The sequence below is a fragment of the Tachyglossus aculeatus genome, chromosome 15 (genome assembly GCF_015852505.1).
Source record: "Tachyglossus aculeatus isolate mTacAcu1 chromosome 15, mTacAcu1.pri, whole genome shotgun sequence".
In the NCBI taxonomy this organism is placed as follows: Eukaryota; Metazoa; Chordata; class Mammalia; order Monotremata; family Tachyglossidae; genus Tachyglossus; species Tachyglossus aculeatus.
The window spans coordinates 11263131-11276457 of NC_052080.1; the positions used below are offsets into that span (position 1 = coordinate 11263131).

Here is a 13327-nt window from a genome sequence, read left to right on the forward strand (position 1 = left end):
TTCTGGGAAGAGATTAGGCTTGAGCAAGATGTCTGTGGTGAGAGAGAAGAATAAAAGGCACAATGAGCAAGCTAGTGTGAGAGGAATGAAGAGTGGGAGCTGAGGTGTAGTGAGAGAAGAGAGTGGATAATCAAAAGGGGAGAGCACAGATTTTGCACTTTAAAGCCAAAAGTCAAGTAATTTCTGCTTGATTTGAGCTTTTGAGGGAGTGGAGGGATGTGGAGGACGACATTTTAGAAAAATGTTTCGGACAATACAGTAAAATATGTACTAGAGAGGGAAGAGGTTAGAGGGAGGGAGACCAGTGAGGAAAATAATACACTAATATAGCTGGGATATAACAAGTCACACTAATGCAGTGTCTGTTTTTATGGGCGGGGGGGGGGGGCAAGGGGAGGTGGATCCTGGAAAAAATAGTAGAGGAAAAACTGACAGGATTAGGAATAGACTGAAATTTAGGATTGAAAAAGAGGTGAGTCAAGAATGAAACTTCTTTCACTCACTTTTGGGAGTAAGCATAAGACGGAAAATTAATAGGCAAAAAGCAGGAACCAGATGCTCTGTATATTTCCACAGTTGATTCAGTGAAGGAACTCACAAAATTTATAAATCCATCATTTGTTCGGATAAACTATAAGGGAATGCTAGGTTTACTGGAGAATCCCTGAAAGGGGCCAAAAGGAACTATTATGAAATACTGTTTTACTTATGCTCAGTTCTATGGTATGTTCTAAATCCAAAAACAAATTTGTCAAGCAATTGAATATGTATTTGTAGGATAAACCTCAGGCTTACCAAATACATCAATAAGTTGCTCTATGTATAAAAGCACAGAATTTAACAGACCATATTAAATATATTTTCTCCCCAATCCTCTTATAATTCCTCAGAATTTGTTATGGCTGTGTCAAATATGTCAAAATAAAGCTCGCCTGTCTCATGACAGATGAGATGACTTTATAAAAGTGTGTTTGGTGAAAAAAGCCCAATATGTGTGAGTTTAAGTCTTGTCATGCCTCTCAGAAGATGCTTACAGTTCTTTATTTTAACCAGAATGTTGGCAGTGAGCCCAATGCTAAACCAACCCACAAAATGCTTCACTTTTGAAACTGATAAATAATAGTCGTTTTATTCAAAATCCAAAACATAAAGACACTCTGCTTTATAATGGTCACTAGAGGTAGTTATACTAGCACAAGTAGCCAGTGGAAAGAGTAGCCAATCATGGCTATTGCTTCCGTCCCTCACAGCATCTGATCAGCTGGAGGGTCGTGTGCTGACATGGAGTGGTAGATTTCGCTTTCCGGTTCATACTTAGTGCTTATCCTCTAGCTGCTTTAGTCATGCGGGTGTTACACAAGTGAGTTTTCGAGCTGCTCATCTGAAACTTCCGGGAAAATAATTTACCCTGACAACATACTAGATAACATCATTCCTCATTTCATATGGACAGCCTCTAGCCATCAGCCTGTGAACTTTTAACTTCTCATCTACTTCTTGAGCCAAATAGCTGTGCACCTTTGATCAATTTCCCTTTCACTTTACCTTACCTCTGTGTCCTGGCATTTGATATCTTAGTATTTTGAGCCTTTACTTTCCATCCCGGCTAGACAGAAGAGAGAAAAACATAATTGGGCTCACTGAACTTTCAGTTCTCAATTTGATCTCAGGTGGGAAAAGCACTGCACAAGATGCTCATGCAATGAACCATCTTTAGTTGCATAGGAAATGTTTCTATATTTTATCTCCTTCACATTTACACACTCCAGCTGGAGTACTTTCTATTTGACTGATGTCTCTTTTGAAGAGAATCTTATTTGTAACTATTTTCTCCCAAAGACAATATCCTTATAATTGCACACAGTAAGCGCTCAATAAATACTACTGATGATTGATTGCTAAATATCAAGTCCTTTCCTTGCATGTACTCATTATGCAAGTTGGACTTTCCTGAACTATTTCCTCCTGAAACTTAACCCTGTAAGTGTATATTGTATTATGTTTCATTTTCTGTAAAATCCCTTGTGTACATGGAGGTACAATGGATGTACATTTAGCTGCATTCAACAATGTAAAAATCCTTTACGATTAGGAGCTACTAAGGAAAAATTTGTTTGAGGATAAATGGTAAAATGAATACAATTTCAAAACTCACAACTCCTTAAGTCACCAAGCAGTATAGCAAAATCCATTCTTTATGGAAGAATCCTTGATCTTTCCTTGACATAAGTATTTGAAATTTCCTGTCAATCTTAGCAGACCAAGTATCAAATTGGTAAATCATTCCAAGCCCAGCGTGCTTATAGTTATTATATTAAAACGACTTTCAAAGTAAAATCATAACAGTAATAGTTAATCATTTAAGGTGAACACTTGGAAACTCCAAATTGGTATGGTACATTGAGCAAAATGATTTACTGTTGGTTATACAGGGCTCCTGCTTCTTTTTAAAGTTGACATTTAGAGCTTTCTAATCAAGTTGCCTCTATAATCAAGCATATTTATATAGTAAGCAATAATGGCTCAATAAGCAATTTAATCCTTTGATATGGACTCCCTAAATCCTATAATGCTTTCTAGGTATCTACACATACAGTCGACTGTAAAATACCAACTCAAAACCTTGCTTCATATTCATAATTCATGTAAAAATTCCACTTTTGCGACAATATCAGCCAGTAACTTGCGAATATAATTATTTAATTCAATGTGATATTGGATCACTAAGATCTCCCTAATATTAGCAAAAAAAAGTCAAGTAATAACATTGCACCTATGGCTTAAGCTTCTAATTTAAGACATTTCTTGAAGTAATCAGTATTAGTTTTTGAATGGAAAGCATAAAGAAGTTAACACCTCATCCCCTACAGAGGTAGGGTTCGCAAACATTATCCTTGCATCACAGGAGGAAACGGAGGTGGCCAGCTATCCTCTCATCTTGGGATTAGTCAGAAGAACAATAGGAAACTAGTGAAATGATGACTTTTCTGGGTGATCTCTTCACCGCCTTACCCTGCTCTTCAAACCATCTCAGGCTGTCCGTTTATCACCTCCATTTCTCTCAGTGCTCAGTGAGGTCTGTGTGTAGATCCACTGTATCACAAGAGGCAAATGAAGGTAGAAAGAAATAAAGGTGGTACCGCAACTCACTGGAATTGGCTACAGAGAATCTAGGAGGAAATTCAGTTGCAGATAAATCTATGCTCTCAAGCTGGGTGAGGCAGAGAAAAGGGAAAGAGAAGAAATATTGGGAATGGAAATTTCTGGGCTTTGGAGATAGAACTAAGACAACAAAACTCCATGGATGGAGTGAGCAAGAAGGACACACTCTAGAACATTCCTGCCACCGGGTTAAAGCCCTATACAGAGTTTGAATTGACTTTTAGGTTAATGTTGAACCCCATGTCATTGTGTTTCCTTCACAGTGAATCTATAGTGGCAAGCACTCTGGTTTGGGTTGGAATTCTGTGGGCTCTTATAAACATTATGGATCGGATCTTCCATTCTCCAAACTACGAACCACTTTTAAACTTGATTTTAGATTCTTAATTCCACGCTTGCAAGGGTCACGCTTATTTAGCTCCTTGTGATAAGGGTCATTTTTTTGTACTTGGATACGGTGCTATCACACTGCGATCCATTAATCAGTGTTCATTATTCTAGAATTATTTCAATGTCTGCAGTGAGGTACCTTCCACTATGTAGCTATAAGGTATTTATGTTTGTATGTTATAAAGATGCTCAACTCCATTTTGATTCGGCTAACATGCTTTCTTTATAGTTCTGCCTTATTGTCATATTTTGGGAATTGTGATAATTTAGTACAATTAAATGCAGCTTAGAATTGTTTGGTAAAGGGAAATTATTCAGAAGGAAGTGTCTATCTATTTACTGGCCAAGCTGCTTCAGGGAGCTGACATTGCCTTTGAATTCCTGATCACAGTGACAGGAAAGGTAAGAGGAGGAGCAACAGACTTGAAGCCAAGGTTTCCAGAGAATGTTTCCCCAGGACAATTGATTGGGAACTTTTTGCAGTGTTTTTGTGTGGCTGTCTACTGCTTCTTGGATGACTTTAAGAATCTCATGAAAATGAGGTTCGGTCTTTGGTGTTAATGGAGTCTTCTCCCTTGGATCTTTGGAGAGATCAAAGAGCAGTGGTGGGTTGTGGTGACTGATGAAATGTCCATGGCAGAAGCACACGTGAGTCTTAAAGCAGCCATTTGAACCTTTTGGGTTGAACTTGGGTGTGAAGAAAAACACTTTCCATATAGAAGTACCTGCAATTTACAAAAACCAAAACAAAACCACTGTGTTTGAGATGTACAAAAAGAATTCATTTAAATGCTAAAGTTCAGTTAACCATGCTATTATACCTTGTTTTGAATCAACATACTTAGTCTCGTAATCACCCCATCAGCAAGTGAAAAAAGCTTACACAAAAAAATTTAGGACTGTCTTTATCAAAATTTGGCATCATGAGAACTTAATCAATTCCCCACCACTTCTCCATGATAGTACAATCAAGTAACACAAAATTAGCAATACAAAATTGTGTGACTCCGCTTTGTGTCACTGGAGTCAGGCAGAACTACATCATTTTAAACCTTTGTGCTTGTGCTTTGTATTAAGCACTGGGACGGATACAAGCAAATCAAGTTGGACACAGTCCCTGTCCCACAGGGGCTCACAGCCTCAATCCGCATTTTACTGATGAGGTAGCTGAGGCACAGAGAAGTGAAGTGGATTGCCCAAGGTCACACAGCAGACAAGTAGCAGACCTGGGATTAGAACCCAGGTCCTTCTGACTCCCAGACTCCCACTACACCATGCTGCTTCCCAAGATTAATAAAATTTGATAATGGTGGGGGACTGAGCTTCAGGCATGGGCACGGGAGACAGAAGGTTATGGGTTCTAATCCCGGCTCCGCCACTTGTCTGCTGTGTGACCTAGGGTGAGTCACTTCACTTTTCTGTGCCTCGGTTCCCTCATCTGTAAAATAAGCCCCACATGAGACAAGGACTGTGTCCAACTCGATTTGCTTGCATCGACCCTAGCGCTTAGCACAGTGTCTGGCACATAGTAAGTGCTTAACAAATATCATCATTAAAGGGTTATAAGAGTTGGCCTGACAGAGCACTGGATTTGGAGGAGACAACAACAGACAGACAGACAGCACTGGTGCACGGCATCTGACGAATCTCCCTCAGCAGGGACTTTGGGAGGATTAGGGTGCTAAGAGGGAGATCAGTCAATCGTATTTATTGAGCGCTTACTGTGTGCAGAGCACTGTACTAAGCGCTCGGGAAGTACAAGTTGGCAACATATACAGACAGTCCCTACCCAACAGTGGGCTCACAGGCTAGAAGGGGGAGACAGAGAACAAAACCAAACATATTAACAAAATAAAATAAATACAATAGATAAGCACAAGTAAAATAAATAAATAAATAGAGTAATAAATATGTACAGACATATATACATATATACAGGTGCTGTGGGGAAGGGAAGGAGGTAAGATGGGGGGGATGGAGAGGAGGGCGAGGGGGAGAGGAAGGACAGACAATTACTCTCTCTGCCCTCAAAGCCTTATTGAAGGCCCATCTCTTCCAAAAGGCCCTTATCTCACCCTCCAGACTGAAACCTCCTTTTAAGAAGGGAACATATTTACAACTCCAATGAATGTACTCTCCCCCTGTGCTTAGTACAGTGCTCTGCACACAGTAAGTGCTCAATAAATACCATTGATTGCTTGATTGAATGACTTGATAAAGGTTAGGCAAAAACAATGGGAAATGGACCTTTGGAAAGAGTGACATCCCCAAGAAAGTAAGCCAGGATATTGTCAGAAGCTCTCTTGTGCTTCAAGTCTCACGAAAGTTTCAGCATAAGACTGGAGATAAGGGATCTTCAATCAAAAGGTTAGTGCCTCTTGCCGTTGAAGAAAGTAAGGCTTGGAGGAAAGATAAGGCAGAGAAGGAAATTTAGGAACACAGATATAAGCTTCACCAGCTACTCAAAAGAAAGTTGGTAACATCTTCTTCTATCACCCTTCATGTCTTCACACAATCTGACACATTACTTTGCGTCAGTGACAAGGTGACAGAATCAGGGGATTTCTAGTTCATACAGACTCCACTGACCCATTAGGGTCAGTCGAGTGAAGGTTACCAGAGACGGAGAAGTGGAGGGGAAAAGGCTTTTTAACTGTTGCGGAAAACTCGGTAAAAGTGGAACATGTTTTCGACTTGGCACTGCACTGTCAAAGCGGTCGCAGTGATTTCAAACTCCTGAGGGGATTCTAGCTCCTGGAACACAGTATCGTTTTGGAACAATCTCATTATTTTTGAAAGTCACAAAGAGGAGAGTTACTTATTACGTAATGAGCCCAATTGTTTCCTCCATCCTGTGTCAGCAAGCTGTCTTGACTGCGTAGAAAGGCACTTAGGGCATATTTACTTAGAGACCATTAAATCTCCTAATATTGATTTTCATAAGAATTGGGATGCTTCAGATTTCAGAAATGAGGCAAATGGGAATTATTTGCCCTTTCTGCACCCTACTGAAGAAACAAAGTGAAAAGGTAAGTCAAGATGGATCCGTGACTTTGTAATGCTGCCCTTCACAGTAGCAATATGGGTACACAGAATTTTCCTTACTTAGTAGAACTAGAACTCCTTTTTTAATGATGTGCATACTGCTATTCTTAAACTCAAATTCCCAACTGCTCCTGGTTCGATGCCCTCATTTGAAATCTTGAATTCTTGTGATGACTATTATAGTCTTGGATTTTGAAGAAGACCATAAACCTGATCCTTGGATGTGAGCTCATCCTTCCACCTGAATCATTTCACAAATTAGCTTGTGTGGCATATAGTCATGGTATTAGAGGGTAATAGGCAGAGAAAATGTTAATTCTCTGTTTCATACTTCCCAAGCACTTAATGTAGTGTATAACACCCAGTCAGAGCTCAATAAATACTATCTGCTAGACTGTAAGCTCCTTGAGGGCGGAGATCAATTCTACTGACTGTATTGAACTGTCCCAAGCACTTCACAGTGCTTTGCACAGAGTAAGTACCCAATAGATACCACTGATTGATTGGTACAGCTCCTACTATTTACTGAGCATCCACTGAATACAATGCACTGCACTAAGCACTTGGGAAAGTAAAAGAGAATTTTAGATATTCTTCCATTTCAAGTTATATAATAATAATGGCATTTATTAAGTGCTTACTGTTCTAAGCACAGGGAAGGTTACAAAGTGATCAGGTTGTCCCATGCGAGCCTCACAGTCTTCATCCCCATTTTACAGATGAGGTAACTGAGGCACAGAGAAGTTAAGTGACTTGCCCAAAGTCACACAGCTGACAAGTGGTGGAGCAGGATTTGAACCCATGACCTCTGACTCCAAAGCCCATGCTCTTTCCACACACTGCTTCACAATAATAATGGTATTTGTTAAGTGCTTACTATGTGCCAAGCACTGTTCTAAGTGCTGGGTTTCCTCACCCTTCTAGACTGTGAGCCTGTGGTTGGGTAGGGACCATCTCTATATGTTGCTGATCTGTACTTCCCAAGTGCTCTGTACACAGTAAGCACTCAATAAATACAATTGAATGAAATGAATGAATGAATGAATCAGGTTGTCCCAGGTGGGGCTCACAGTCTTAATCCCCATTTTACAGATGAGGTAACTGAGGCACAGAGAAATTAAGCGACTTGCCCAAAGTCACACAGCTGACTAGTGGCAGAGCCAGGATTAGAACACACGACCTCTGACTCCCAAGACCAGGCTCTTGGATCAATATCCCAACCTGATTACCTTGTCTCTACCCTAGCGCTTAGAACAGTGTTTGGCACGTAGTAAGTGCTTAACAAATACCATGATTATTATGTGGGACCGTGTCCAACCTTATGATGATGGTAATGGTATTTGTTAAGCGTTTCCTATGTGTCAGGCACTGTACTGAGCGTTGGGGTAGATACAAGCAAATTGGGTTGGACACAGTCCCCATCCCGCATAGGACTCACAGTCTTAATCCCCATTTTACAGATTAGGTCATTGAGGAACAGTAAAGTGACTTGCCCAAGGCCACACAGCAGACGAGAGGCATAAGTAGGATTAGAACCCATGACCTTCTGACCTCCAGGCCTGTGCTCGATGAACTATATCATGCTCTTTCTCCAATCTTCTATCAACCCTAGCCCTTAATACAAAGCTTGACATGTAGTAAGACTTAGCCAGGACTATTTTCTTTTATTATTATTTCTTGTTAGAAGAGAGGGAATAAGGAGTATCTACTAAGTAGAATTAGAATTTCCAGTAGTTGGAGCTCACACATTGTTAGAAAAAAAAACTGAGCCCTGAAAGTATCTGACTTGGTGCATTTCTCACAAAATTTCTCACAAAGTTATCTTCTCCATTGCATTTTACGTTTCCGGGTGAATATGCTGCTCATAAAACCATTTGGACACAGGAACCCGAACTGTGAATAAACTGAAGGACCCCAGGGTGGATAGATATATTACATATAGGTGGACTTGGTAATCAGTTGGACAAAGATTAAAAACAAATGAATTTTTCTTTTTAAAATGGTTTGCTAGTTCAGTTGCCAACCAGGTCCAGCTTAATTAGCTTGTATCTATCCCAGCACTTAGTAGAGTGCCTGGCACATTGAAAGCACTTAACAAATACCACAATTATCATTATCATTATTATCATGTGCTTTAACAAATGCCATTATTATCAGACTTCTGTGGAGTCAATGTGCTGTGTAGGCCAGGCCAAGTTTAGTTAGTTTGGAGGATGTGGAAAGAGTAGATAGAGAAAAATCACTTCTGAGATTCTAGTGAGAACATGTTTTTCTCCCAAAGCTGCTGGGGGCCGGGAGAAGGATATAAATTAAAGGGGGTTAGGTGTGAAAAAATAAAGCAGACAATTCTTGTCCATGAAAGGAAGAAACTCTTAGAAAGCAAAAAAAATACACAAATTTCTGCTGTCTCTCATAAAAAGAATGGAAGCTACAACATTTTCCTGGCCTACTTAAGCAAGTTTGTAAAATTTTGAAATCAAATTACTACCCAGCAGTTTCTCCCTCATATTCTTTGTCACAATCAGACTTTCTGCCCCTTTCTACTCCTTACAAATCTAATAACAGCTCACAAATCAGGGTAGTCCAAAGTTTTATTTTCATTTTCTCCCAAGAGCTCTAAGTGCTTCAGGACCTGCATAATGAAATATGAATTTTATATTAAATCCCCCCATTGTAGTTACCAGCAGTAATAGCACTCAAAGGAGCTTTGAAATTACAGACCACTGGGTTCTGTTCTCTGCTCTGTCTCTGCCCCTTCGGAGAACTGCAGCCTTGCAAAAGTCAGCGGATTCTAGAAGGTACCCTTAGCCAAAAATAATTTCCAGAGATCGATGTCTGTGCAAGTGTAAATGTAGCACAACTCTAGCTACAAATAGAAATGTTCACCGGCCTAGATGAGTGGAGGTTGAATCCTGCGACATTAGCACTTTTGCCTGCATCCACTTTAATGACATTTGGATGACCATTATTGCAGATGCTCTTTTTATTGGAATGCACATCTGCACTGTCATATCCATTTTTAGAAAGGCTCATTTTGGCCAGTGTTGCAGTCATATGCTATGGAAATACTTTAACTTATATGTGTTTCCCTACTTTGGCTCAAATGTCTCCTAACCAATGAAATTCTATTTGGAGAGAAGAATAATTTAAGCCAATGTAGCTCATAGACACTGGAATTTTATCTTCCCTTTAATCCGTTATCTTTTGAGGATCTACATGTTGCACCTGAGATGCAGTGTTGCCTAGTAGAAACAACAAGGGCCTGGGAGTAAAAAGGAACTGGGTTGTAATTCCAGCTCTGCCATTTGTTGAGTGACCTTGGGCAAGTCACTTAACTTCTCTGTACCTCATCTGTAAAATGGGGACTGACTGTGAGCCCCGCTTGGGACATGGACTGTGTCCAACATGATTAGCCTGTACCTACCCCAGCGCTTAGTACGGTGCCTGGCAGAGTAAACGCTTAATGAATATCATTAAAAAACAACAACAAATTAAAAAAACCCACAATTACATCTCCATTTTACATATGAGAAAACAGAGGCACTAAGAAGTTAACTGACTTGCCCAAGGTCACACAGCAGACAAGTGGCTGAACAAGGATTAGATCCCAGGTCCTCTGACTCTCGGACCCAGATTGAAAGCCATTTGTTGGCTAGGGACCATGTCGGCAACAAGATTGTTTTCCTCTCCCCAGGGTCAGTAGTATAAATTAGGTATTCCCTACCCCTTCCCTATTAAATTATAAGACACTTGAGGACAAGGCCATATATTTTACTTCTATCGTACTCTGCCAAGTTTTTGATAAGTTTCTCTGCACACAGTAAGTGCTCAATAAATACCATTGAGTAATTGATTAATTAAGATCCTCAGAGATGAGTAAATATTAGTAGACTTCAGAGTAAAAGCCTCAAAAGAAATAAGTAGGTAAAAAGTATTTGGCAGAATAATGCTCACTGCGATATTCGTTAAGCACTTACTATATGCTGAGGACTGTACTAAGCAATGGGGAAGATACGATGAGATCAGACAGTCTCTGTCCCCCGTGTCACTCAAGTCTAATGGGGAACGACAATAGGTTATTTCATCCCCATTTTACAGGTGAGAAAACTGAGGCAATGAGAAGTCAAGTGACATAGCTGGTATTAGAAAGCAGGTCCTCTGACTCTCAGGCCTGTGCTCTTTCCATACTGCTTCTAAAAGAAGACAAATACGGTTACTGGATGTTATCTTGCTTCCACTCAGATGATCATTTCTCCAAACTGTGCAGATTCTGTCCCCAAACAGAAATCATGCCAGTGTTAGAGATTATTCAATGGTTATTGCTGGTTGAGAGGTCCACTTAAAAAGGCACTAGATGGGCACAAAAGGGGGATGGAATAGCAGAGGGTAGAGATTGACCTATTGCAAAATTAATTATGGAAAACATCTTTTATCAGTAAGCACTTTCTTGGAGGCAGGGAGGAGTTCCTGGTAACATGCTTAGTACAGTGCTCTGCACACAGTAAGCACTCGATAAATATGATTGAATGAATGCTGGACAGATCTGCAGATGTTACAATGAGGGTCATATGAACAGTCAAATCTGAACAAAGGCTTTTTGCCATGGAGTGAAGATGGTGTGAAGAATTGATACAGTATCCAAAGCAGTTTTCAAAGAGGGACTCCATCCACAGAGACATTAATTTAGAAAAACTAATTCCTACTCTTTTTAATACGATCTCATTGAATTAGGCCCTTCAGTTCTACATTGAGCCTACATTGTCAGCTTGATAACACCTTTCAAAATTAGGGGGAAAAAAACCCACTTAATTATTTAACATGGTGAATAATAACACCTAATTACTTAATGCTTTATAAACTGGATATTTATTCATCATCCCCAAAATAGACAACTTCTGACTCACTGAATGAGCTTGAATTCTGCACATAATATTTGAATGTGTCAGTTCTGACCTTTTCCATATTCTGTCTTAAGTTATTTTGTTTTTTTAGGGCTGTGGGTTTTTTTTGTGGGGGGTGGGGCAGGTGGCTGGAGGAGAGAAGGAAGAAGAGAATAAGCAGCAGCAAAATCTTTCCTGGGACAATCCGTAAAGAAAGATGACTACTGAAATAGAAAGTGGCCTCTATGACAGCACTGGCATTTAGAAAATTCTTTATATTGAGGGTCCAGATCTACTTAACTATTTGAAGAGTACTAATAATAATGAATACATTTATTAAGCACTTCCTAACATCTTCATTTACTATTACAGAATCTCCAGAGTTCAAAAATTTCCAACTGATTACACAAAGTATAATGCTCATTCTGTAACCTTTTTCGAAATTTGTTCATCTGAAGGTTAATAGGAAGATGTAAGATGTCATTACGATTTCGTTCAGTATCTAACAGTGTTCACTACTATTACTTGATTGTTTTCATTATAGAATTGATAATATCTAATAGATTTCTCTCTGTGCTATACTCTTCCACTCAAACATGAAGCTATGGCAATTGTACTAAATATTATCACATATAGATTTGGAAGATCACATGTGAGCCTGTAGCTTACTGTGGCCATGGAACACATCTACCAACTCTGTTTTAAGTTCTTAGTATAATGATGGTGTTTATTAAGCGCTTACTATGTACAAAGCACTGTTCTAAGCGCTGGGGAGGTTACAAGGTGATCAGGTTATCCCATGGGGGCTCACAGTCTTAATTCCCATTTTACAGATGAGGGAACTGAGGCCCAGAGAAGTGAAGTGACTTGCCCAAAGTCACACAGCTGACAAGTGGCGGAGCCAGGATTTGAACCCATGACCTCTGACTCCATAGCCCGGGCTCTTTCCACTGAGCCACGCTGCTTCTCATGTAGTATATCTCTTAGTATACTACTGTGCACACAGTAAGCTCTCAATAAATATGATTGATTGAATGAAAATGCATCATTTAGAAATGTGTCATGTTAAAAAACATGGATAGAGCACAGGCCTGGGAATCAGAAAGACCTGGGTGGCCTTGGGCAAGTCATTTCACTTCTCTGTGCCTCAGTTCCTTCATGTCTAAAATGGGGATTAAGACTGTGAGCCCCATGTAGGAAAGGGACTCTGTCCAGCTGATTAGCTTGCATCTACCCCAGTGCCTGCATAATAATTACAGTGTCCGGAACTTAATAAGTGCTTAACGTTATTGTGCGACATTTGGGAGAAGAGAAAGGTACATCATAGTTGAGCAAAATGGTAGGGTGTTTTTACTTTCATAATATCTATTTAATTTAGCTATCAGGTATCATGGCTACTAACTTCTCTTCGTTCTCAAGCATTAAGTACAGTGCTGTAAACACTTAAGCAATACCATTAAACAAAAAAAGGCCCCTGACACCCAAAACAGTGCTAATAGTATTAAATGCAATTCAAGGAAAATGAATTTTCATTAATTATGGAATAAGGCTCTATAGAAAGGATGGTAATCAAGGCAGGAGATGGGCCATTATGCCCCACCTCAAAATTCTGTTGGAGGCAAAAGGAGAAAAGTCCTCAACAGGAACAAATATTTTCTAAAACCCAATGGCTCTGGCTTCTAGATGTTCCTCCCATTTCCAGGTCTTCTCATGCCCCAAGTCATCAACGTCAGGGCTCACTGATCCTGGTTTGTTTTTTCTCCTTTTTCTTTTCCCTCACACTCACTGAAACAGGTGCCCTTTCCACATTCTCCAATGCTGATTTTTGTAACCAGTTTAAGGAGCAATTT

The 13327-nt window shown here is 39.8% G+C and overlaps 1 protein-coding gene across 2 annotated transcripts in view; it reads right to left on the reverse strand.

The window, feature by feature from the left end:
* Positions 1–2297: 2297 nt before the first annotated feature.
* STS (steroid sulfatase) overlaps positions 2298–13327 on the reverse strand; it is a 102102-nt gene continuing 91072 nt past the window's right edge. For both annotated transcript variants that reach the window (XM_038757458.1, XM_038757459.1), the window contains one exon: positions 2298–4277. In XM_038757458.1, coding sequence (XP_038613386.1) covers positions 3889–4277 — 389 coding nt within the window. In that variant the 3' untranslated portion in view covers positions 2298–3888. The remainder of the gene's footprint in view (positions 4278–13327) is intronic.